Source organism: Podarcis liolepis (genome assembly GCF_965112155.1).
Source record: "Podarcis liolepis genome assembly, chromosome: 9".
Lineage (NCBI taxonomy): Eukaryota > Metazoa > Chordata > Lepidosauria > Squamata > Lacertidae > Podarcis > Podarcis liolepis.
The window spans coordinates 76,936,552-76,962,725 of record NC_139564.1 but is presented as its reverse complement, the minus strand read 5'-3'; the positions used below and the strand labels follow the sequence as shown (position 1 = coordinate 76,962,725).

At 43.5% G+C, this 26,174-nt stretch overlaps 1 protein-coding gene across 3 annotated transcripts in view; it reads left to right on the top strand.

Moving 5' to 3' along the window:
• The window catches only part of SCAPER (S-phase cyclin A associated protein in the ER), a 194,148-nt gene that overhangs the window by 62,137 nt on the left and 105,837 nt on the right, over positions 1-26,174 (top strand). For all 3 annotated transcript variants that reach the window (XM_083460692.1, XM_083460691.1, XM_083460693.1), the window contains 6 exons: positions 523-678; positions 927-1,069; positions 4,048-4,129; positions 6,348-6,500; positions 7,451-7,558; positions 24,235-24,371. In XM_083460692.1, the coding sequence (XP_083316818.1) occupies positions 523-678; positions 927-1,069; positions 4,048-4,129; positions 6,348-6,500; positions 7,451-7,558; positions 24,235-24,371 (779 nt within the window). The remainder of the gene's footprint in view (positions 1-522; positions 679-926; positions 1,070-4,047; positions 4,130-6,347; positions 6,501-7,450; positions 7,559-24,234; positions 24,372-26,174) is intronic.

Genomic DNA, 26,174 nt, shown 5'->3' with positions numbered 1-26,174 from the left:
CCCAAGTCCAATCTCTGTCATTTCCAGGCAAGGTTAGGAAAGACCCCTGTCTGAAACCCTTGGATTTCACTGCCAGTCAGTTAGCAGGCTTATGGAGCACCACATCAGTTTCCTGTGCCTCAGTGAGGCTATTATTCCCAGTAGCAGTTGTTCCTTTGTCCTCTGTGATACTGTCTCCGTCTCCCTCAGGATTTAGTATAAAGCTGTCCTGATCAGTTTCGCGAGACTCTTAGCAAACACATTTTTGCCAACTGCTATGAGGTGCAAGACATCTCTTGCCATAAGTCCTTCCTCAAGGAAGCCGAGACCGGGTTCTAAGAAGCCATCCTGCTCAGCCAGTGGTTTCTTTCCAGTATTTCCTCTCTCACCCTGGGCCACAACCTTCAACAGGAAGGAGTGAGTTGGTTTTAGGTTTCTGGTTGCTGTTAATTGTCCAGAGTCTTTATGATGTTTTATATACTGCTCTTACCCAATTTTAAAGACTTCTTTATCACTCATATTCAAACTTTGCTTTAATTGCAGGTAAATGAGATAGCATTTATAAACACATTAGAAGCCCAGAATAAGCGCCATGATGTTTTGTCCAAGCTAAAAGAGTATGAGCAAAGGCTGAACGAGTTGCAGGAAGAGCGTCAGCGAAGGCAGGAGGAGAAACAAGCACGTGATGAAGCTGTGCAGGTATTGCTAAACTTTACAAATGCAACCAGTAATAACAGAGTCAGTATAAAATTGCTTTTAGCAGTTTCATTTGTTTTACTGGTGTGATACTTTCATAAAAATAGGGCCACACCTCTGCTTCTGCCCCCCTGGGCTGAACTATCTGTCCCTGCGCTCATCCAGAAGTTTTTGAAAATGGGCCTATTAAAAGCTGCTTGCTTCTTGTGCTCATGTTCTGAGATTTTTAACCTGAGATGCTTGCTCTCCAGGAACGTAAAAGGGCTTTGGAAGCAGAACGCCAAGCCCGGGTTGAAGAGTTGCTAACGAAAAGAAAAGAGCAGGAAGCTCGGATTGAGCAGCAGCGGCAGGAGAAGGAGAGAGCCCGGGAAGATGCAGCTCGTGAAAGGGCCAGGTAGCAACCTTGATTCTCTTAAACTCTGCTATCCTCAGCACTTTTTATGGGTCTTGGTAAAAGACAGATTCTCTTGGGTTTTTGTTAAGGTGGCCAACCTTTTTTTCTGTCAAGAGGTTGCATCTCCTCAGGGCCGTGTCAGGGCAGCACGCCGTCAGTGGTGAGGTGCAAAGCCAGCAGCAGAAGGGGCCAGATCCAAGAGTGGCCATGACCACCCCTTTCTCTCTCCATCTAAGCAAAACATCATTTGTGGAGCAGCCATGTTTCTGACATTATGTGGATGCTGTCTCTCACACAGGTTGACCTGAAGTTCTTTGCCATCAGTATCAGATTGCCCAAATAAGTGATATGCTTCAGCTTTGACAAGGCTAGCTATTAACATTCTGACCTAGAATCGAGTTTCACTTGCAACATTACTACTGTAAAGTCAGGACATGCTCTACTATAGAATCTGAATGTGGCCCATTTTTTAGAGGAGAACATAATGTACCAGAAGGTATCTTGGAGGTTCTAGTTGACATAGAAACTGAAATTTTCTTTCACAGCCTCTTCCTGAACTATCCAATGTAACATTAAGTTTTGATTTGAAACTGCCCTGTGAGTAATCTGGCTAGAGAGGTGGAAGTCAGAAAGTGGTTGTTTTATATATCACTCACACACACAAATAATGGTCATTATTTTGCTAGCTTGTAAACATGCTTTACCTGTAAGGAGAAGATTATGGAGCCCATTTATCTAAGAAATAGTGGCAGGCATTTTGTTCTAGTTCATGTGTCTGTTCTTCATTAATGAACTTCTGTCTATGTAATATTCATTCCTGATTAAAATATTAGACCTGCAACCAAAGGTTGCAGTACTTAATGCTTGGGGAAGGTCTCAGGGGTGGAGCATCCCCCTTCTTTCTCTCTTCTCCCGACAGGCGGTTGTGGGAGGGACAGGTTGCTCTTGCCAGCGGTCTTAACCAGTTGCTTGCAGAGGGCATTTGAAATTATTTAGTGGACAATCTTCCAAGGGTCAAGGGTCACCCACCCCTGCTTTAGGGGGCTTTTGTGAATGCTGGTAGCTTTGAGAACACTGTCCCACCATCTCATCCTCTGTCGTCCCCTTCTCCTTGTGCCCTCCATCTTTCCCAACATCAAGGTCTTTTCCAGGGAGTCTTCTCTTCTCCTGAGGTGGCCAAAGTCTTGGAGCCTCAGCTTCACGATCTGTCCTTCCAGTGGGCACTCAGGGCTGATTTCCTTAAGAACAGATTTCCTTAAGGTTTGATCTTCTTGCAGTCCATGGGACTCTCAAGAGTCTCCTCCAGCACCATAATTCAAAAGCATCAATTCTTCTGCGATCAGCCTTCTTTATGGTCCAGCTCTCCCTTCCATACATCACTACTGGGAAAACCATAGCTTAAACTATACGGACCTTTGTTGGCAAGGTGATGTCTCTGCTTTTTAAGATGCTGTCTATGGGGACAGCCCTAAGTAAATCAATTAGACAAGGAATGGTGATAAGCACAGCCCAGATTGTGATAAGCGCAGCCCAGCCACACAGGGCTTCAAACAGGACACAATGCATTCATGTGCTGCGATAAGAACAGATCATTTGGGAAACCTGGCCCTTGCAAAATTTGCACATCTGCTTTTGCAAGAAAATGTCCTAAACAATCTTCATCTCTGTTCAGTGGGGCAGAAATATCAGGGAAGAGTTCACACATCCATAGTGGAAATTGAGGCATTGTTGTGGAAGGAGTCTTGTCTGTCAACCTGCCAGCTTGGATTCCCCCTGCCTACAACATACATTGAATTGGTTATCAGGAAGGTTTCTGAACATTTTAGATGTCAAAGAAGTTGAAGAATACTAGTCCCATCAATTCAATTCATGCAACAACACTAATAAATGTTTGTGAGGTCAATGTAGGTGCTCTATAGTTGTTGGCATCCGTCTGTCTCAGGAAACGCTGGAGGGGTGTGCCTTTGGGGCTGAAGTCAAACCATTGGAGAGTTACAGCGTCTGCTGTAGCTGTAGAGACCAATATGGGAGAGACATGTTTTGTTTCAGCTGGGGCAGAGGAAGGCATCCGGTTGTGCTCCTGCAGATGCACCATGGCATTTTTTCTCTCTGTGCTCCTCCCAGCGGTCATCCATCCTCTGGTCACTTCTGTTGGATACACAACCTGGCTGTCTCAAGGCGCTGCAGCCGTCTCCAAGGGATTTCCACGCAGCAGGGGTTAATGTTGCCAGCCTTGTTTTCTCTAAAGTTGTTGTTTATATATTACTTTTTATTGAAACCAGAAGTTTCCGTGTGTGTTTTTCATCAGCTTCAGATGTCCAGTAGGTTTTTGTCTTTGAATTCTCAAACAATAAAAGGAACAGTCTTTCTCAGCTATTGGATCCATTTCTGAGCTCTTGAGGGTTGACCTGGTAATCTGCTGCCGGGAATATTCATTGTCACAGCTGGTGTTATTTACAGTGGCCAGGAACTCTGCATAGAAAGGGTAAGCAGGTTAGGTATCCTTTTAAACCTCATGGGAGGCATTTCTTTTGGCGCCTTGGGTCCTTTAGGCCCCCAAACAAATCCTGAAGCATAAGGGTGGAAGCCAAGGGTGTTGATCTGTGTCAGCCTTTGCCTAATGCCACCTGCTGCCCTGTTGCTGATGCACTTGGGTGCTGCTTTCTATTTGCCTAACTATTTAGAAGTGTGTCAATAAAAGCTGCAGCCAGCTTTTAACCCAGTTGTGTGTTTTGCCCCACTTTCATCCCCACCTGCTCCTGCATTGGACACAGTTCATTTTATTCCATTTGGAAGTGGTGGGCTTTCTTTCTTTCTTTCTTTCTTTCTTTCTTTCTTTCTTATTTATTTATTTCATAAGCTTTATACACTGCTTGATTGTAAATCACTTTGAGATCTATATCTATATATTACAAGGTATGGGGTGAATTCTTTGTATCTTTTAAAATGTTTTTATCTGCACCCTCTTATTTGCATAGAGACCGAGAAGAGAGGCTAGCTGCTCTGACAGCAGCTCAGCAGGAAGCTATGGAAGAACTGCAGAAAAAGATCCAGCTGAAGGTAGAGCCTGAAAATTAGTTGCTATTTGTGGAGTTCTTGTCTTTATCTCTGGCATTTTTTGTTTAACAAAGTGATATCAGGACCGAGTAAAGCAGTTGTGTGGCAGAAGAAAGCTGCCTGCAGAACATTCCAAATATGTTAGCTCCCTCTCTGGTTTTCTGGTTTTGGTCAAACTTCTCTGGCTTCTCCTTCTTGTGAAAAGTTAGTTCTTCCTTTATTGTCAAATCTTGAAGGGCTTTGGTCCACAGGTCAGCGAGTCATGAGAACCTGCTTCCCAGTGTTGGCACACTAGGCTTTTGGGCACAGTCACCACGTGTGGAAGTCATAGGCATTGCTGGAAGATAGTCAAACACCAATTTGTCCGCCTGCGAGTATTGTTGTAAGCGTCATAATGATTCTGTACTTAAGTCGCATTAAGCAACAGTGATTCAGTATGGAGACAAAAGATGGGGATGGGAAGCAGATCACAGCAAACAGAGCTCTAGAACAGTGTTTCCCAACCACTGTTCCGCGGCACACTAGTGTGCCGCGAGATGTTGCCTGGTGTGCCGCGGGAAAAATTAAAAAATTCGAAAGATTTTTTTTTTTAAAGTCAAATTTTCGATTGGGGCGCCATCACTAGATGACCCCTGGGGTTCCCTCCCTCCCTCCCGCTCTGCGCCTCCCTCCTCCTCCTCCTCCGGGGAGGCCCTTCCTGGCCCTCGGCCAAGGCTTGGCGGCTGCCACTCACTCGCTCGCCCACCCGTCCCTCCATCCCTGCACCCGGCCTCTCCCCCTCCGTCCCCGGCGCAGGGGCTGCCGGGATCCGTAGTCCCCTCGCCCTTGGGCTCCGCGCCCGCGCGGGGTGCGCAAACTACGTTTCCCAGCGTGGCCTGGCGGGCCGGGCGTTTTGTTTGAAGCGCTCTTCTCCCGGCCATGGAATGAGCGCGGCGGCGGCGGCCGGGCGGGCAGGGGCTCTTCCGCGCATACCCCGCGCAGCCTGCCTGCGCCCCCGCGGAGATCGGGCGGCAGGATGGAGCCCGGGGATCCCCGTGGCGGCGGAAGCGGAGGCTGCCCCCCAGGTAGGGCTGCGTCGGGGGGGGGGTTATTTTTGCAATGCTGCATCTGCGCTGGAGGGGACGCATTGGACCGCGGGGAGACCCCTTGGCGGGCGTGCAAGGCAATGCATGCGTGCAGGCGTTGCATGGAGTGCAGTGCAATGCAATGGCAACGCGGCGCCCTGCATGCATGCATGCAACTTCCACCGGCGCTCCGGACTTGGCAGGTGAGGGGGGTCCCCAGTGGGCGGCAGAGAGAGCCGGGAGGGCGAAGGGGAGCCGGGGGGGAGCAGCGCTGCTCCCCGAGCCGAGCCCGGGGGGAAACTTCGGCGTCGTTGCGCCGGGTGTTGGAAGCGGAGGCTGGCGGGGGCCCCTCACCTGCAAAACCTGGTCGCCTCTCATATATTTCGTGCATTGCATTCATCGCCCGCTTTCTCCTCCAAGGAGCTCCCGGGGGCGTGCGTGGTTCTCCCTGTGTTATCCTTGCAACAACAGCCCTGCGAGGTGGGTCAGGTGAGTGGCCCAAGGGAGCACCCAGGGATTGTCCTGGCCAGGTGGGGTGATTTGAACCCTGCTCTCTGCCCGGTCTTCGTCCTCATTTAGCCCCCACATGTGCATGACTGTGCATGACTGAGGTTTTCCCCCCTCGTCTTGGCTATGGTGTGAGTCTGTGCTGTTAATTAATGGGGTTCTGCCTTCGGAGAAGATGAGCCAGCCCTCAAGGAGGTGATTATGTAATTTGCTAGCAATTCATGTCCCTCCCGGCGTGACGCTGCGCGCTGACGTCACGGGGCTGTAATGGTGGTGTGCCTCGAGATTTTTTTCATGAAGCAAGTGTGCCTTTGCCCAAAAAAGGTTGGGAAACACTGCTCTAGAAGGTGGGACTAACAAGAAACATTTAAAAGGATTGCAAAGTGGCGAGAGACAGGCCAGATGGAATAAATAAGGCCAAAACTAACCTAAAATAAAGCTAAACTCTACTGTTAATTTATTGGAAGGTGTGTGGCATTGAGAAAAATTGCATCTCCATTCCTCCAAGCTATTTGTTTATGTTTAGGATTTTCTAAATTAACTTGCTATTTCCAGTAGTGCCATTGTTTTACACTGATTTGATGTCAAGCCCTTTAGCTTTGTTTTTGACCATTTTGATGTCACTGTTTACTACTTCTGATTTTGCTCAGCATGATGAGAGCATTCGGAGGCACATGGAGCAAATAGAGCAGAGGAAAGAAAAAGCAGCAGAGCTGAGCAGCGGAAGACATGCAAATACGGACTACGCCCCTAAGCTTACACCGTATGAGCGGAAGAAGCAGTGCTCACTGTGCAATGTCTTGGTGAGCTTATAATTCTCTTGAGCTTGTGCAGACTGTGGCGCATGATCTGCTCCTTCCTTTTTCAACAAACCTTTTGAGTGGAGATAGGTATCCCAGTCTGTGTATATATTGGATTTGAAATTGTTTTTACATCTGAAAGTGTTTTTAATTGGGTTGTATCCAATAGCAGTCCTACTCTGAATATACCCATTGATATTAATGAGCAGATTGACTAAGTTAGAGTCATTAGTTTCAGTCCACCTACTCTGGAGTATACCTTAGTTGAATTGACCCCACTATTTTTTATTGCTATATGAAATTGGTTTTATTGCAGATGTTTTTATTGGGAAATCACTTTGAGATATTTTGGAGGGGAGAAATTAATAAATGGAATTAAATAAATTACCATGCAACATCTCAAACTATTGTAGAAGAGTAGCTTAAACTGTGAGACAGGAAGGTCCCCTGTTTCGATTTCACCTCAGCTGGTCCTTAGGCAAGCCACTCGATTCCCCACTCCTGCTTCCTCTCACAAGTGTAGGTGTTCACACGCACAGACAGGTCATCTTCAAGATGGCAATAATAATAATAATAATAATAATAATAATAATAATAATAATAATAATACAATGATACCAGCCTACGTTACAGAATTGTTCTAAGGTTGCTTTGTTTTTTGTTTTGTTTTTTGTGTAATATTTCCGCTAGCAATGCAACTCAATTTTTTTAAAAAACAGCAACTCATTAATAACATTATTTATGATTGAGTAATCAATTTTGCCTATGGGTAAGACGGTACTTCTGAAGCAAGGAGTATTTTTCATTTTTAGATATTATATGTGTTTATAATGGAAGGCATGTTGGACAGCTCCCTCTTGTGTGGGAGAAAAGGAGGACACATACACATACATAATTTAATGCAGGACTCCTCTTTGCTTCTACTCAGATTCTTTTTTTAAATCCCTTTTCAGATTTCCTCAGAGGTCTATCTCTTTAGCCATATTAAAGGTAAAAAGCATCAACAAGCAGTGAGAGAAAACAGCAGCATCCAAGGACGGGAGCTTTCAGACGAAGAAGTGGTAGGTCTTCATCCTTTTTCTTTCCGCCTCTTTAAGGTCATGTTCATATTTTCTCTAGAAATCTTTCTAATCTTCCCCAAATTAATAGGTGGTTAAACATTTTTTTTAAAAAAATAACATTTTTATTAGATTTTCCACAGTGATAACACAAACCACAAAGCAAAATGATACACAAAAACAGAAAAAGAAAAAGGAAGAAAGGAAGTGGGGAAAGGGGGGGGGAACAATAAACAGATAAACAATAACAACAAACTTAATTCTTCACAAATCCAGCCTTTTAAACATCTTGGTTGACTTCCTCAAATCCCTCCCTTCTGAGTTTCCTTGTAATTAAAAGTAACAGCTTTCTAATATCATTATTAAACTAAAACAATTTCCAATTATAGTCTATCTTATTCACTTTTCTTAACATTCTAAATCCCATTTATTTGATTATAACTTAATTTAATCCTAGGCCTATTTGTTTCTTTCAAGTAATTTCTAATTTTTTATATTACAATATTTATTCAAATAGTCCTTGAATTTCCTCCAGTCCTCTTGAAACTCCTCTTCTTTCTGGTCGCGGATTCTTCCAGTCAGGTCAGCTAGCTCCGAAAAGTCCATCATCTTCATCTGCCAATCTTCCACTGTTGGTAGTTCTTATGTTTTCCAATTTTTAGAAAGTAATATTCGGACGGCCGTTGTGGCATACAAAAATAATTTAACATCTTTCTTGGGCTATTCTAAACCTGTTATTCCAAGAAGAAAGGCCTCTGGTTTCTTAATAAATGTATATTTCAACATTTTTTTCAGTTCATTATAAATCTTCTCCCAGAAGTCTTTCACCTTGGGGCAAGTCCACCACATATGGAAAAAAGTACCTTCTTTTTCTTTACATTTCCAACAAAGGTTATCACTATTGTGATAAATCTTTGCTAGTTTTACAGGGGTCAAGTACCATCTATACATCATCTTCATAATATTTTCCTTTAACATCGTACATGCAGTGAACTTAACCCCTTTCCTCCATAGCCTCTCCCAGTCCTCCATCATTATATTATGTCCCACATCTCTTGCCCAATCAGTCATAACCGATTTAACTTGTTCATCCTTTGTATGCCACTCCAACAACAAATTATACATTTTAGACATATTCTTATCATTAGTATTTAACAACTCCGTTTCCAATTTGGTTTTTTCTGTTGCAAAACCATTTCTCTTATCCATCTTATATAATTCATTAATTTGATAATATTGCAACCAATTCACTTTATATTTAATTTGTTTAAATGGTTTTAATTTAAAACCTTCCTGATCCTCTAACAACAAATCTTATTACCTCAACCATTTGTTTTCCATATTTAACTTTTTGGGGGCCTGTGCTTCCATTGGCGAAATCCATTTTGGTGTTTTTCTTACTAAGAGATCTTTATATCTAGGCTATATATTGTATAACACCTTTCTAATTACATGATTCTTAAAACCACTGTGGGCCTTTATCTGGTCATACCATAGATATGCATGCCATCCAAATTGATTATCCAGTCCCTCCAAATCTAACACATCATCATTCTCTAATTGAATCCAATCCTTGATCCAGCAGAAGGCAGCAGCTTCAAAGTATATCTTCAGGCCTGGTAGAGAAAAAAACCCTCTTTCTTTTATATCTTTAAGTAATTTATATTTAATTCTAGGTTTTTCCTCCTGCCAGATAAATTTAGACAATGCCTTCTGCCATTCTTTAAAACATTTAACATTATCAATGATTGGTAGAGCTTGAAATAAAAACAACATCTTCGTCAATACATTCATCTTAACCACCAATACTCAGCCCATCATTGAAAGTTTTAGGTTTGACCATATCTCAAGATCTCTCTTGATTTCATTCCATAATTTTTCATAGTTATCTTTATAGAGATTCAAATTCTTTACCGATAAATTCACACCCAAATATTTAACTTTTTTCACAGAAAGAAGGCCTGTCCTTTCAGAAAGGGTTTTTCTTTCCTCATTAGCTAAGTTTTTTCTAAAACTTTGGTTTTGCTCTTGTTTAATTTAAATCCTGCTACCTGCCCAAACTCTTGAATCAGCTCCAGTGCTTTTACTGCACTGGTTTCTGGATCTTGTAAGGCTAAAACCAAGTGATCAGCAAAGGCTTTTAATTTATATTGCTTGGATCCTACTACAATGCCTTTAACCTCTTCCTCTTTCCTCAACATGTTTAGCAAAACCTCCAGAACAGAAATAAATAGCAGAGAGGAAAGCGGGCACCCTTGCCTGGTTCCTTTCTCAATTCTGATTTCCTCTGAGACCACATAATTAACTATGATTTTTGCTTTTTGTTCAAAATAGATCGCATTGATACCATTTAAAAATTCCTGGCCAACCTCAATTCTTTCTACATTTTTCATCATAAATAACCAAGAAACATCATCAAAGGCCTTTTCAGCATCAATAAACATTAACATTGCTTTACAATTTCTTTTCGGTTCCAACCTTTCTATTATATCAATTATATTTCTAATGTTATCTTTCATATGTCTCCCAGGCAGAAATCCTGCCTGGTCCTTATGTATATAATTTGATAGAACCTTTTTTAATCTATTGGGCAAAATGTTTGCGAAGATTTTATAGTCCACATTAAGTAATGAGATTGGTCTATAATTTTTTACATCAGATCTATCTTGATCTATTTTTGGAATCAGAGTGATAAATGCATCTTTCCAGGTTTCGGGAGCTTTGTCCCCTCTTAAAATCTTATTATACACATCTGCCAACGGTTGAATTAGCCAATCTTTCAATATTTTATAATATTTTGCAGAAAGACCATCCAGTCCCAGGGCTTTGCCTAACTGCATCTTATTTATTGCCATCTCAACCTCCTGTCTTGTAATCATGCCATTTAGTAGGAACCTTTTACCCTCGAGAATTTTCTGCATTTCATTCGCAGCAAGAAATTGCTCAATTTTATCCTTATCTTCTTTACCTTTTTTATACAGCTGTTTAAAGTATTTCTGAAAACATTTTCTTATATCTGCAGGATTTTCCATAGATTTTCCATCAGATACAATGTTTGTAATAGTACTTTGCTTCTGTCTCTTTTAATTGCCAAGCCAACAATTTCCCACATTTATTCGCAGATTCAAAATTTCAAAATTTTAGGTCAGAAATACTAGATAGATAGATAGATAGATAGATAGATAGATAGATAGATGTGGTTTGAGAGTCTATGGGAACGGGGACTATTTCTACCTAGAATTTACACATCCAAGGATTATATTTGTGTATCACTTTTACTTCTGAAATGAAGCACAAAGCAGCTGACCCAAATTTAGAACAGGTTTTACCCCTGCCAAATTTAATGTCCTTTCATCAGAATTACTGCAGGGCAGATTTGAAGGCAAACCATATTCAAAGCGAACATGCCTGTGTGGTTTGAAGGAAGTTGAAACTGCTAGTCATGCCCTATTACATTGTCATTACTACAAAGTTATATGCTCTGCGTTTATCACTCCAATCATGCAGCAAACCCCAAGCAGAACTGATGATTATTACTTAAAATACTTAATAGGAGACAGGAAACAGAGATTACATTAAAAGTTGCTAAATTCTGTGCTGCTGCTATAAAATTAAGGAGACAAGCTTTGAATGAATCTAACAGCTGATGTCTTAATATGTTTTAAATTAGTGATTAGGGTTTTAACTTATATATCTTAGTTGTTTTATATCTGAGTTATTTATTGTGTATTAGCTCATAGAGCTTAATTTTAATCTATTTATGTTTGTATGCTCTCTGTTGTTGTATAGGTTGCATTCTGGTCAGTGACCAAAATAAATTGATTTGATTTCAAACTCCCTTGTTTTTGTTACCATCAAGAGAGGTACCATATTTTTCGCTCTATAGGACGTACTTTCCCCCCTCCAAAAATCAAGGGGAAATGTGTGTGTGTCCTGTGGAGCGAATGCAGGCTCCTTGGCTTCAGCGATAGCAACGCGAAGCCTCTGAAGCGCAGAGGGAGCGCTCCCTCCATGCTCCGGAGGCTTTGCGTTGCTTTCGCTGAAGCCTGGAGTGCGAGAGGGGTTGGTGCGCACCGACGCCTCTCGCTCTCCATAGCTGCCTGAAGCCTTTGGAGCGCATCAGGACCTCGCGCTGTGCTCCAAAGGCTTCGGGTTCCTTTTGCCGAAGCCGGGAGAGCAAGACTCTCCTGGCTTCAGCAGAGAGGGAGAGCTGTGCAGCGCCCCTTCAGCAAAGTGGGAGGAGAAATGTAAGGGGCTCCGTTTCTCCTGCCGCTTCGCTGAAGGGGCGCTGAGCAGAGAGGGGGAGATTTTTTTTTTCTTGTTCTCCCCCTCTAAAACAAGGTGCGTCCTATGGTCCGGTGCGTCCTATAGTTGTATTGAAATGCTGTTGAAATGAAATGTTGTTGTTTGGAATGCTGTTGCATTTGCTCTCTGTTGCTTTTTATTATTCCTCTTATGAAACTCTTCTTGCAGTCATTGATTTTGGGATGTTTTGTTATCATGATTTTGAGGATAGGTTGCATACAAATGAAATGATGATGACTTGGGGTAAGATTTCAAAGCACAGGGTAAATAATGTGTTTGTGGGTATGCTTTGTTGTCAGTGCTTCCCATTTTATTTTTAATCAATGAAGGTAGGAACACACTATTCCTACTTAAAGTTATTGCTTGTCATCTCCAATGTCTTCATATTAAATGACCTTTCTTCTTTGGCATATAAGATTTTTATTTATACCACCTCTGACCTAATGAAATTTCACCTTTCACCTTGTGCGCTTGACACTTCAGGTAACATACAGTTGATCTTTGACACATTTTTGTTTTAAGCCCTGTACGCATAATAGCTGCCTGCTGATAAGCAAAGGCACTTTGCTGGATAGAAAGCTCAACGGGGAGTTTCCATAGGGTTCCCTGAGCTACCAAAGGAACCAGCAGATTATGTGGTATTTATCTTGATCAAGAGAAAATCCACTGACAAAGAGCTGGCCGATTTTTAAAGTTGTTTCATTAGCAATCATACAGCAATGCCATTTGAGGATTGTCATGATCTGTTCTGTAGATTTTCATCCAGGGCGGGGACAGGATTGTTGATTTTGTTTTTTAGATTAGTTTTGGATCACTTGTTTATAAAAGGGGCGTAAAAATGGTGACGGTTAAGAATCCTTCTCCTAAACTCCATTATCTTCTTATTGTAGCTTGTGCTCCTTGGAACTTCATTTTCTTCCTTTGATTTAATCTCCTGTAGTATGTTTGAGTTTTATGGGACACAACAAGCTGCCACATACTAGGCAAGACTATTTGTCCACCGGGCCCTATATTGTCCGCCATGACTGGCAGCAGCTCTCCAGGGTCTCAGGCAAGGCTATTTCCCGTCACCTGGTACCTGATCCCTTTATCCTTCGATTCTGACCATGTTTCAACTGATGCAATATGGTATCTCTTTACCTTTTCTGTGCTTTGAGCCACATTTCATCCTGCATGTGCATTGCAGAGGGTTGGACTAGATGACGCTTGGGACAGTTCTATGATTTCATGTTCCTTAAGGGAGTCAAAAATACATTGGATCTAAATGGAGGGCATCCTGGCTTAGGACCCAGCAGAGGGCAGTGGTAACGTGTGTTGCTCTGGATTGCCCATAAACAATATTATGTTTAATCTTCTTAATCCATCTTAATAATATAAAAATCTGCAAGCATCCAGAACAATGATTACACATAAAAAGTGGAAGCATGAGCCTCATTCATAGTACAAAATTCTACTTCATGTCATGCAGAAGTTCTGTTTGGTTGTAAATCAGTGTTTGACTGAACAAATGAGAATGTGCTTTCTTTAAAAAATGAACTACTAATGGAGAGGTTGATTAAAGTAATTGATTTAAATAGAGGCTTGGTGATACAATTTGTCTTGATTTTAAATCAATTCTGAACACATGAACTCTGATCTAAGCTGGAATTACACTAGGAGTAAAAGGCCCAGTCAGCTGATACTGGGGGTTTTTAAGTGGGAATTTTTTGTTACAGTGTCCCAAGGAGAACTCTTCTGTAATGATTTCACTAGATAGAAGATGATATATAAAGCTTCAGAGGACCAGCTTTGGGGTACCGGAATCTGTTGCAACTGTCACTGTTTTCTGGGATGTTCTTGCCTGGCTCTAGGCTTTGGAAGGCAGGAGGCCTGCCTGCCTGCCCTGGCCTTCCTCCCTGCCATTCTCCCTAGCTGCTGCTGCTGCTGCTGCTCCTTTTCTTCTCCTCATCGCTACCACCGGCTGGCTTGGCAGGCAGAGCACCAAGGAGCAGGGGGTCTGCCACTCTTGTCTGGGCCAGAGTGAGAGGCAGGTGAGCAACCCGTCTGGGTTGTCCTGTTTCTCACCGTATATTGTCTTCTCGAACCTACTGTGTTGTGCTGACATATAGTGTGGTGGGTGGGGGAAGAAGGAGGTTAGAGTTACGGATGGACTGAAGATGGGGGGGTAGGTTATAGAAAGTAGCTTATATATAGTTATATAGATGTTTGTTTGGGGTAGCTTGGACCATTTGGCTCCCAGCCGGTTGGTCCTGTGTCTCAGCTGGCATGGATGGCCTTGTTTGAGAAGAGGCCGTCTCCTCTTGCGCTTGTGATGGGGGTGGGTCATTAAGATGGTGTCAAGTGCCTTTGTGTTGGGTGTAAAGTTTATAAACCATATTGTCAGTATTGTTAACAACATTTTTGGTTTGTTGGAGTATTAGGGTAGGGATGTGAGTGTTGGCATGCTCTGGCACCACCGTTATGTTAGATATTTGTTGGATTTTAGCCTATTTGTTGATTGTTTTATTGGGGTGGGCATGTTGTTTTAGTTAGTATGAGTTTGCCTTTTTCTGTTTGCCTTTTTTTTTTTTAACCTGCACATTCTGTTTGTTGCATTCATGTGGTGGGTGGAGATGAGGGGGCGGGTGAGCTCTATTTTTGTTTGTGTGCTTATTTTTTGTATATAGTCATTGGAACAAGGGGTGCATGTGGTTGCGGGGGTTGTTGGGGGATGGGTGGAGTTGGGGAGAATGGAGGAGGATGAGATAAAAGACAAGAAAGAAGAGAGAGCGCTATTGAAAATGGTTGGGGAAGTTTGTTGTTGTTGTTTAGTCGTTTAGTCGTGTCTGACTCTTCGTGACCCCCCTGGACCAGAGCACGCCAGGCACTTCTGTCTTCCACTGCCTCCCGCAGTTTGGTCAAACTCACGCTGGTAGCTTCGAGAACACTGTCCCACCATCTCGTCCTCTGTCGTCCCCTTCTTCTTGTGCCCTCCATCTTTCCCAACATCAGGGTCTTTTCCAGGGAGTCTTCTCTTCTCATGAGGTGGCCAAAGTCTTGGAGCCTCAGCCTCACGATCTGTCCTTCCAGTGAGCACTCAGGGCTGATTTCCTTCAGAATGGAGAGGTTTGATCTTCTTGCAGTCCATAGGACTCTCAAGAGTCTCCTCCAGCACCAGAATTCAAAAGCATCAATTCTTCAGCGATCAGCCTTCTTGATAGTCCAGCTCTCACTTCCATACATCATTACTGGGAGAACCATAACTTTTACTATACGGACCTTTGTTGGCAAGGTGATATCTCTGCTTTTTAAGATGCTGTCTAGGTTTGTCATTGCTTTTCTCCCAAGAAGCAGGCGTCTTTTAATTTCGTGGCTGCTGTCACCATCTGCAGTGATCATGGAGCCCAAGAAAGTAAAATCTCTCACTGCCTCCATTTCTTCCCCTTCTATTTGCCAGGAGGTGATGGGCCCAGTGGCCATGATCTTCGTTTTTTTGATGTTGAGTTTCAGACCATATTTTGCGCTCTCCTCTTTCACCCTCAATAAAAGGTTCTTTAATTCCTTCTCACTTTCTGCCATCAAGGTTGTGTCATCTGCATATCTGAGGTTGTTGATATTTCTTCCAGCAATCTTAATTCCGGCTAGGGATTCATCCAGCCCAGCCTTTCGCATGATGAATTCTGCATATAAGTTAAATAAGCAGGGAGACAATATACAGCCTTGTCGTACTCCTTTCCCAATTTTGAACCAATCAGTTGTTCCATATCCAGTTCTAACTGTAGCTTCTTGTCCCACATAGAGATTTCTCAGGAGTCAGATGAGGTGATCAGGCACTCCCATTTCTTTAAGAACTTGCCATAGTTTGCTGTGGTCGACACAGTCAAAGGCTTTTGCATAGTCAATGAAGCAGAAGTAGATGTCTTTCTGGAACTCTCTAACTTTCTCCATAATCCAGCGCATGTTTGCAATTTGGTCTCTGGTTCCTCGGCCCCTTCGAAATCCAGCTTGCACTTCTGGGAGTTCTCAGTCCACATACTGCTTAATATAATTATTCCTTATATTGAAACTTGTGGCCAGAGTTCTTGATATATCCTTTTCAGTGCATTTTCAACAAGAACTCCAATTTCTTTAACTCATACTGCTTAAGCCTGCCTTGTGGAATTTTAAGCATAACCTTGCTAGCATGTGAAATGAATGCAATTGTGCAGTAGTTGAAGCATTCTTTGGCACTGCCCTTCTTTGGGATTGGGATGTAGACTGATCTTCTCCAATCCTCTGGCCACTGCTGAGTTTTCCAAACTTGCTGGCATATTGAGTGTAGCACCTTAATTTTAAATAGTTCAGCTGGAATACCATCACTTCCACTGGCCTTGTTACAGTGGTGCCCCTCAAGACGAATGCCTCGCAAGATGAAAAACTCGCTAGACGAAAGGGTTTTGCGGTTTTTGAGCTGCTTCGCAAGACGAATTTCCCTATGGGCTTGCTTTGCAAGACAAAAACGTCTTGCAAGTTTGTTTCCTTTTTCTTAACACCGTTAATACAGTTGCGACTTGACATCGAGGAGCAACTCATAGAACGAACGTGGTGTGGTAGCCTTTTTTGAGGTTTTTGGTGATTTTTGAAGCTTTTCCAAAACTTTTCCGACACTGTGCTTCGCAAGACGAAAAATTCGCTAGACGAAAAAACTCGCGGAATGAATTAATTTCGTCTTGCGAGGCACCACTGTATTTGCAGTGCTTTCTAAGGCCCATTTGACTTCACTCTTCAGGATGTCTGGCTCAAGGTCAGCAACCACACTACCTGGGGTGTACGAGTCATCCATATCTTTCTGGTATAATTCCCTGTGTATTCTTGCCACCTCTTCTTGATGTCTTCTGCTTCTGTTAGGTCCTTACCACTTTTGTCCTTTACAGTGGTGCCTCGCAAGACGAAATTAATTAATTAAACCAATTAATTCGTTCCGCAAGTCTCTTCGTCTTGGGAGTTTTTCGTCTTGCGATGCACGGTTTCCCATAGGAATGCATTGAATGCGTTCCTAGGGAAACCGCCTTCAGACCAGGTCCGGGGACAGTCTGTCAACCGACCTCTTCTGAAGGCTGGGGGGGGGGAACAAGGGCTTTTCTTCCCACCCCCAGCATTTTAAAAAACCCCGGGACAGCGGAGGACTTCTCCACTGTCCGGGCGATCTTAAAATGCTGGCGGGCGGCATTTTAAAATCGCCCCAGGACAGTGGAGGACTTCTCCGCTGTCCGGGGCGATTTAAAAGCCCCTGGGAAGGCAGGCAGGGGGGACAAAGACTTTTGCCCCCCGCCAGCCTTCAGAAGAGGTCCTGGACCTCTTCTGAAGGCGGGCGGGGGGCGAAGGTCTTTGCTCCCCCCCTGCCTTCAAAAGCCCTCCGGGACAGGCAGGCAGGGGGGAGCAAAGACTTTCGCCCCCCGCCCGCCTTCAGAAGGTGTTCCCTCCCCGCCGCCCGGCTACGGAGCACCGTTCCGAAGCCGGGCGGCGGCGGGAGGTGTCCCCTCCCCGCCGCCCGGCTACGGAGCACCGTTCCGAAGCCGGGCGGCGGCGGGAGGTGTCCCCTCCCCCCCGCCCAGCTTCGGAGCACCGTTCCGAAGCCGGGCGGCGGCGGGAGGTGTCCCCTCCCCCCCGCCCGGCTTCGGAGCACCATTCCAAAGCCGGGCGGCGGGTGGAGGTGTTCCCGCCCCACCGCCCAGCTTCGGAGGAGCCTTCCGAAGCCCGCGGCGGCGGGAGGAGGTGTCCCCGCCCTGCCGCCAGGCTTCGGAGGAGGTCCGAGGACAGTGGGGAAGACGCGCTGCGCTTCCCCGCTGTCCCTGAGATTTCCCTATGGGCTGTCGTCTTGCGAAGCAAGCCCATAGGGAAATTCGTTTTGCGAAGCGCCTCCAAAATGGAAAACCCTTTCGTCTAGCGGGTTTTCCGTCTTGCGAGGCGTTCGTCTTGCGGGGTACCACTGTATTATGGTAATCTCTGAACGAAATGTTCCTTTCATATCTCCAATTTTCTTGAACAGATCTCTGGTTTTTCCCATTCTGTTGTTTTCCTCTATTTCTTTGCATTGCTCGTTTAAGAAGGCCTTCTTGTCTCTCCTTGCTATTTTTTGGAAATCTGCATTCAATTTCCTGTATCTTTCACTATCTCCCTCGCATTTTGCTTGCCTTCTCTCCCCCGCTATTTGTAAGGCCTCGTTGGACAGCCACTTTGCTTTCTTGCATTTCCTTTTCATTGGGATGGTTTTCGTTGCTGCCTCCTGTATAATGTTGTGAGCCTCCATCCATGGGGAAGTGTGTGTGTGTGTGTGTGTGTGTGTGAGAGAGAGAGAGAGAGAGAGAGAGAGAGAGAGAGAGAGAGATCTTTTTATTTGTTTCTGTATTGAGAGGGGGAGAAAAGTGGAAAAGAAGAGTGTAATAACCTGTGATTAAAAAAAGCAGGAGACGGGGATGAAAACATAGGGACTTTAAAAAGTTTAAATTAATATTTAAAATGTTGAGGTGTTGGAATCTAAAAAATAAAAGGTAGAAATAAGATGTAGTGAGAGTGAAAGAGCAGACTTAAATGAAAAAAATTAAAAAGGGGAAAAATAATTTAAAAGATATATACAGTGGTATATAAATATATATACAGTGGTACCTCAGAAGTCGAACGGAATCCATTCCAGAAGTCTGTTCGACTTCCAAAATGTTCAGAAATCAAGATGCGGCTTCCAATTGGCTGCAGGAAGCTCCTACAGCCACTCGGAAGCCACGTCAGCATTTCGAACTTTCGCAAAGCGGAACACTCACTTTGGCGTTCAGAAGCCAAAACGTTTGACTTGCAAGGCATTCGGGATCCAAAGTACAACTGTATATTAAAAATTAAGAAGGGATAAAAAAATATATTTTAAAAATGAAGAATAGTAAAAAATAAGTGAGTAATTATAGTAAATGTGTAACAATGAATTAAAAAACAAAAACTAATGGTTTTATGAAAAAAGGGGGGTTATTTATATAATTAAAGGATGAAGAATGTAGTGGTAGTAATTTTGACTCATGGGCAGTTTTTGATTTCACTGCGGGGCTCAGAGGGCCTGGTTATCAGGTCCCTGGGTTAGGGCCAAGGCTGCATCCCTTCAGTGGCTCAGGCCTCCTGCATGGACGAAGAAGAAGAAGAAGAAAAAAGTATGATAATGATAATATTAAAAATATGAACTATAATAACAACAACAATAACAATAATTCAACAACAACAATAATAATATTTCCCAGCAGAGGAGGGCCCGTACTGCATTTCTTTTTCCCCAGGGGGCCTCTGGCATGCAGTTTCTCCCGGGCCCCAGCCTGCTCTTGTTGTGCTAGCTGGGGAAAGTTTGTTAATAAGACAGCTGACACGCATTTTCAGGGAAATTATCATTTCTTTGTTTGACATGCTTTTTTAATATGCTGAGCTGTAATCTATTTGTAAGCTTCATCTGAAGTGTAAAGTCTAACTTTTCTATTCAAATGCATTCAGATGATTATAAATGCATTAGAATAATGAAGTTTACATAAATCTGAGTTTATATATCATTCATGAAAGTATTTATGCACATCAGTATTTTTTTTGTCCTTAGCAGAATATAAAGAACCAAAACAATATTCAGCATCTTCCATTTTGTGTGTGTGTGTGTGTGATTTTTCACTTCCTATAAGCCATTTTTGTGTTCAAAATCTCTTCCAGCTTCATAGCAATGCCATGTGGGGCTTTCAAATGCGATTCAGTCATGTTTCGCTTTTATGATAAAGGTGTAATCATAAAAGTGATCACTGATGTTTCTAAGAAGTATTTGCTTCAAATAACCTCTGCTGTTTCCAGAGTTTACAATACTAAGTGGTGCCTTTGCTTACCAGAATATTATAGAAACACTTCTTCAGAAAGTGTTAGTGTACTCACACATGAAACAGAACGCACTAGGTTTTTCTTCCCTACCTTCTGCTATTGAAATTTGAAATTATTAATTAATATATTACTTACATGGAAAACTGACTTCTGTGCTGTTTACAAGTATAAAATTACCATAACAGCCATACATAATTAGAATTCACAGTAAAACAATTCCATCAAAGCATTAAAAACAACCATAGAAGAAGAAGAGGAGTTTGGATTTGATATCCCGCTTTATCACTCCCCTTCAGGAGTCTCAAAGCGGCTCACATTCTCCTTTCCCTTCCTCCCCCACAACAAACACTCTGTGAGGTGAGTGGGGCTGAGAGACTTCAAAGAAGTGTGACTGGCCCAAGGTCACCCAGCAGCTGCAAGTGGAGGAGCGGAGACACGAACCCGGTTCCCCAGATTACGAGTCCACCGCTCTTAACCACTACACCACACTGGCTCTCACTGTATAATTGAAACATACAACAAAACATGTCAGGTTAAAAAGTTAACAGTTAAAACTAGTAAAAATAGTAAATGTTACATGACCCCTGTGCATGTCTTAAAGGGTAGGCCTTTGGATGAGGGAGCATTACAGTTTACTTTTGTGCATAGTAGTCTATTAGGTGTTTGATAGATGTTAAGTAATGCTTTAGGAAATAGAACCAGACATTTTGCAGTATATTTCCTGAGGTCTAGAAGAGGGCATCAAGAAGTATTTCTGCAAATATTTATAAACTAAACAAAAGGTGGATGATTCTCTTTGTCAAGTGACAAAGAAAGAAGAATGCTATGAAATATAGTTAAAATCAACCTAGATTTAATGGCTTTCCTTTAGATGTGGGCTAAAACCATTATATATGGTATTTGTAGGGCACAATCTAGAAAGGATAACTTTCCCATTGAATGAGTCTTTTAAGCACATTTGACTTTGATGGGAAATTGAAGCAGAAGTTTAACTTCACAGTGTTTCCCTTTGCTCGGTTTGTGCCCATGTGGGATTGATAAAGGCTTGACGGCTTCCTGATTTCAATGGGAGGTTGGGGCATTCATCGTTTTTTACTAGCAGGTGACCCATGTATTGCAGAACCAGACAAGCTGTATGTCAACGGCTATGATTATATGAATGGGTAGGGCAGTATCTCATGTCACTTAAACATTCAGTTTTATCTCCTTTTACTTCCAAAAACTACATACCGGTACATAAGTGTGGTTGGTGATAAAATAAGCAATTAAACAAAGATGCCCAGGATTGCAAGAACAGCAGGGCCAGGTCTGTGTGTCCATGGGGCTGTGGGACTTCTCAGACCAAACTGCCCCCTCCCTGCTCCCAGTTCTGCATGGCAAACTAATTTTGAAACCAGTGGGACTTTCAAAAGTGTTGGTGGTATGTCCTGTTGATTTGATCTACGAAAAGAAAAAAACTGGACAAGATTAATTCTGTTTGGGTCTCAACTCTTATCTTATCTGGAACAGAGTGTGCACGAGACTTCCTTGCAAGCTATATTTCTCCTTAAGTAAAAGCTTGAGGAAGATTAGCACAATTTTTTGAATATCATACCACTGTAGGACCTCCAGTTACTTTGCATACGCGGACACCATCTTTTTCTGTGTTGAACTTTGCTAATTTCCAATAAGTGAAGTGTTCACAAGGTAGATTTCCATGAATTTAGCTGGACGTGATAGCCAGTGAAGCATAGCACTGCATGGCAGCTCCAAGATTCACAATCTGCCATTGATATTTGATACTTTTTGAGCTTCTGGTTGGATGTCCTTTTCTCCCCCCTCCCACTTTAGATATTAGATCTGCCCCTGCTGATAATCCCCCACTTTGATCTGCTTCTTGAAGAAGTGACAGTTGGATGTGATGCAACGTGTTATTATTCTGCTTCTGATTTAGAAAGATGAAGTTTGAGATTAATCTGAGCTGCTGCAGCTGAAAGCCGAGAACTCTGGGAAACCCCTTTTTGTTCAAGCGCCCGTTAAGATGAATGAATGTGTGTGCTGTATTCTTATCGTTCGGATAGAGATGTCTGTTGGGTCTCATATTAGATCAGGAAAGACACGTGAGGAGTTAGAGGAGGTCATACCTCATTCATAATTTCCACCTAACAGGCAGAGTGTTTATCAGTTATTGCTGAGCATACGGGGGGGCAGGTAATGTCACCTTAGATTTAGTGGTGACCCACATGTGAAGGTACATGTTTCAGAGAAGGGGATTAACATTTCCTTCCTTCTGCTTTCAGAAGAAACTAAAATAAATAGGTAGTAATGCCAGGGAGCTTAATTACAGGTTGACAACCCAAGGGGCTGATGTACATTTTTGTTTCTAGCTGTCAGTAGGACACCAGGGGCATCAAACCAGCTGGTTTGATGCCCCTGGTGTCCTACTGACAGCTAGTCCAGCCACTATTTACTCTCTGCACCACCGTTGGCTGGGGGCAGGAAAAGGGAGCTTCTGGCTTGGAGCACCATCACTGCAGATGGCCAGGGGTGGTATTGCAGCTAACAGTGCAGCAAGGACCAGGTGACATGAGGGGCCAATTGAGTTCTACCCATTCCCAAAAAGCTGCTGACTCCAGTCAGGTGCTGAACCAGACCAGTTTTTGACTTGGGGCACCAGCTTGCCTGCAGTCCTGGTCTTGTTCCTCCCCCTCTCTGAGTGCCTTTGTGTGCCTAGAATAAGTCCTTGGCCTGTGATGATGCCTCTTCCTTGCCCAGATGGAGAGGGGTGTGGGTGGAAACCTCTGAATTGGCATGACTTGAGTGTGGCCTCCTGGCCAAAAGCCAGCGTCACATCTGTTGCTCTGACGGGTTTTGCTTCTGCCCACACTCATCACTGGTATCCCATGCCTGGTAGGATACTCACAAGGGAATTTGGCCCTCAGGGTGAAATAAGTTCCCATGCTCCTGTTGTACACTATGTATGTGATCTAAGTGGTTTATAAATCTTCCTTTAAAAATAATATAAATAAATGTACGTTTAGGAGGAAGTACCTTTTGATCTATTCAACATGAGTACAGTGGTACCTCAGGTTAAGTACTTAATTCGTTCCGGAGGTCCGTTCTTAACCTGAAACTGTTCTTAACCTGAAGCACCACTTTAGCTAATGGGACATCCTGCTGCTGCCGCGCCACCAGAGCCCAATTTCTGTTCTTATCCTGAAGCAAAGTTCTTAACCTGAAGCACTATTTCTGGGTTAGCGGAGTGTGTAACCTGAAGTGTATGTAACCCGAGGTACCACTGTACTTGAATCCGTTCAACAGATTCCTGACCTCAAACCTCAAGGAACGAGTTCGTTAACTTGAGAGCTAGGTCATTGCTTTCTAATAGATTACCGTATTTTTCGCCCTATAGGACGCACTTTTCCCCCTCCAAAAATGAAGGGGAAATGTGTGTGCGTCCTATGGGGCGAATGCAGGCTTTCACTGAAGCCTGGAGAGCGAGAGGGGTCAGTGCGCACCGACCCCTCTCGCTCTCCAAGCTTCAGGAGAGCCCCAGCGCCAGCCCCACAAGGTCGGGGGACAGAGGGAGGCGAAATGCCGCCATCCCGCTGTCTCCCGAAGTGGTTGGGAGGCTGACGGCGGGGAGACCCCGCCGCCAGCCCCGCAAGCTCCGGGGACAGTGGGGAGGCGCAGCGCGTCTCCCCGCTGTCCCCGGACCTGATCTCAAGGCGGGCGACAGGGAGAAGAGTGCTTCTCCCCGCTGCCTGCCCCACAAGCTCCAGGGACCTGATCTTTAGGCGGGCGGCAGGGAGAAGAGCGCTTCTCCCTGCTGCCTGCCCCACAAGCTCAGGGGACAGTAGGGAGACGCAGCGCGTCTTCCTGCTGCCCCCGGACCTGATCTCAAGGCGGGCGGCAGGGAGAAGAGCGCTTCTCCCCGCTGCCTGCCCCACAAGCTCCGGGAACAGTGGGGAGACGCAGCGTGTCTTCCTGCTGTCCCCGGACCTGATCTGAAGGCGGGCGGCGGGGAGAAGAGCGCTTCTCCCCGCTGCCTGCCCCACAAGCTCCAGGGACAGCCTGGGTGGGAAATAATTTTTTTTCTTTATTTCCCCCCAAAAACCGTGATGCGTCCTATGGGCCGGTGCGTCCTATGGGGCTAAAAATACGGTAGTTATTCCTAACAAAGGTATTTGCAATACTGTTACTGTTTAGATTTTCATGTGGAAAACCCACTTTTTGTCCATTTCCCATGATCATGGTGGCTCGTGGTTCAGCTGCAGCGATGGTGGGTACTGGAGAACACAATTCATGCCTTCATCTGCCAAGCATGGCGTGGGAGCAAAACTGAATTTCTGAACTGGCCTTGAGCCTGCGATTCTTATATCATTTTTCATCATCATCTTGCATATTTTCTTTAAGCATGTACTGGTAGTTTTTTAACATTTTAAAATGGTCTCTTTTTGATGCATTGGAAATAATATTTTATTGCTTTTTAAAATACCCCCCCCCAATACTTTCTCTGTTAAACACTGATTCCTTATTTCCTCCAGGAGCATTTGTCATTGAAGAAGTACATTGTGGACATAGTAGTAGAAAGCTCAATCCCAGCAGAGCCCTTAAAAGATGGTGAAGAGAGACAGAAATCAAAAAGGAAGGCTAAGAAACTGAAGGCACGGATGAACTCAAGGTATTGGGGGAGATTCATCTAGCTTTGCCATATGTAAAGCTTGTTTTTTCTTTCGTCCTTCAAAAAAAAAATGCTATAAAATATTTTTTAAAAAACCTTTTGAAGTTATTTGTTTCAGGAACATCTTGAAAATAACACTGATGAGCCTAATTTATGGCCACTTTCTCTGATTGAAGAAGAAAACGGAATATCGATCTAGAGCCCTTTCTTTCACCTGTTAAGAGCTTTCCTCGTAATTGGATGCTAGAGCCCTGCCAAAACTGTAGCTTCTTCCAGCATACAATAGTATGTTTAAGTATGTGTAAACCATGACTATTTTTCTTCCTGGCTATTGATTTTTAAAATGAAGTATCAAAGAAAATCAATAGTAATCAACAAATAGAAGCCTGTCGGCTGGAGTGTCAAATCCCCAGGCTGGGTTTAATCCATTTTGTTGCCTGCCACAACAAGGAAAAGTTAGAAATATCTTAAAATGGAAAGTGAGTTGTCAGACCTGCCCTTTGTCATTGGCCTAAAATGTGACATCTGTGTTTCAGGATGGAATGAGGCATCGTTCTGTCATGAGCCGTGGCGCTGCAACGGTGTCCCCATCAGAGGGTCATCTCCGCTCCAACACACACACACAATTGATATTGTTAATTTTGTTAAATATCTTCCTCTTTAAAAGATTCCTTTCCCTTGGTTGGAATCAATCATAAGCAATGAAATATTGGCACAGCTCTTCTTAATTGTCAAAAGGACAGTGAATCTGTTCAGCAGCTTTGTTGTCTGTTTTATTACATTGTAATAAAATTGTTTTGCATTCACATAGCTGTTCCTCTGATGTCAGGATTGTCTTCATTTTTCAACTCAGTGGCCAATGTCAATGAATAGGCTTATCATTTAGCACACAAATCTTTTAGATAAGTTAGCATCTTTGCAACTATTCACTGTTAAAGTGTGATATTTACAGTGGCGTAATTCAGTAGGACTCTGCAGTTAATAGTCTTGAGTGCCTTTGCCAACCTGGTGCCCTCCGGATGTTCTGCATTACAAGTCCCATGAGCTCCAGGTAGCACAGCCATAGTTCAAAACATCTGGAGGACACAAGGTTGCCAAAGGCTGCTATAGAGCAGGGACAGGTGGTTTAGACCATAGCCTTTGGGGTTGTAGCCAATGGTGTCACTCCACTAATGGTGAGTCTTTCATCAGTAAAAATGGGGAGGGAAGCAATATTTGGCAATTTCCCCTCCCACTGAAGCCCCCAGAACAGAGAGGCAAGGACAGGGGATGCTGAAGGAGGGAGGGGAAATTACTGAAAATATATTCTCTCTTTATACCATCAGCTGTACATGGCTTGTTTTTAGTTTCTGTGACCAGTAAGGTTATTATTTTTTGTTCTTTGAGCAGCAAATGTAGCCTATAGAATAATTTGTAGCTGAACTGGAATTAAGCCCTGTTGAGCCTAATGACACTTATTTCTTTTAAGTGCGCTTTCCAAAAATCCCCTCCCAGTCACTAAAATATGGGGATAAGAACCTGCTGGCTGCTGCCACATGAGCCTGTTTGGTGTTGGCCTCTAAGCTTTGGAATCACTTTCTTAGCACTGTGGGGCAATTGGGAAAAAATGTCCCCTTTTGAGCAGGTTTTGAAGACCTTTCCTTTTTAGATAGGCTTTTTACCTATAGTTGTTGTTTCCAGTGCTGACCCTTGATTTAATTTTGTCTCTGCTTGCAATTTTAGTTCTATTGCAAAAATATTTAAATTGTACCCTACTTTGAGAATCTGGTAAAACTGAAAGAGTAGGTTTAAACTAACTCCAAA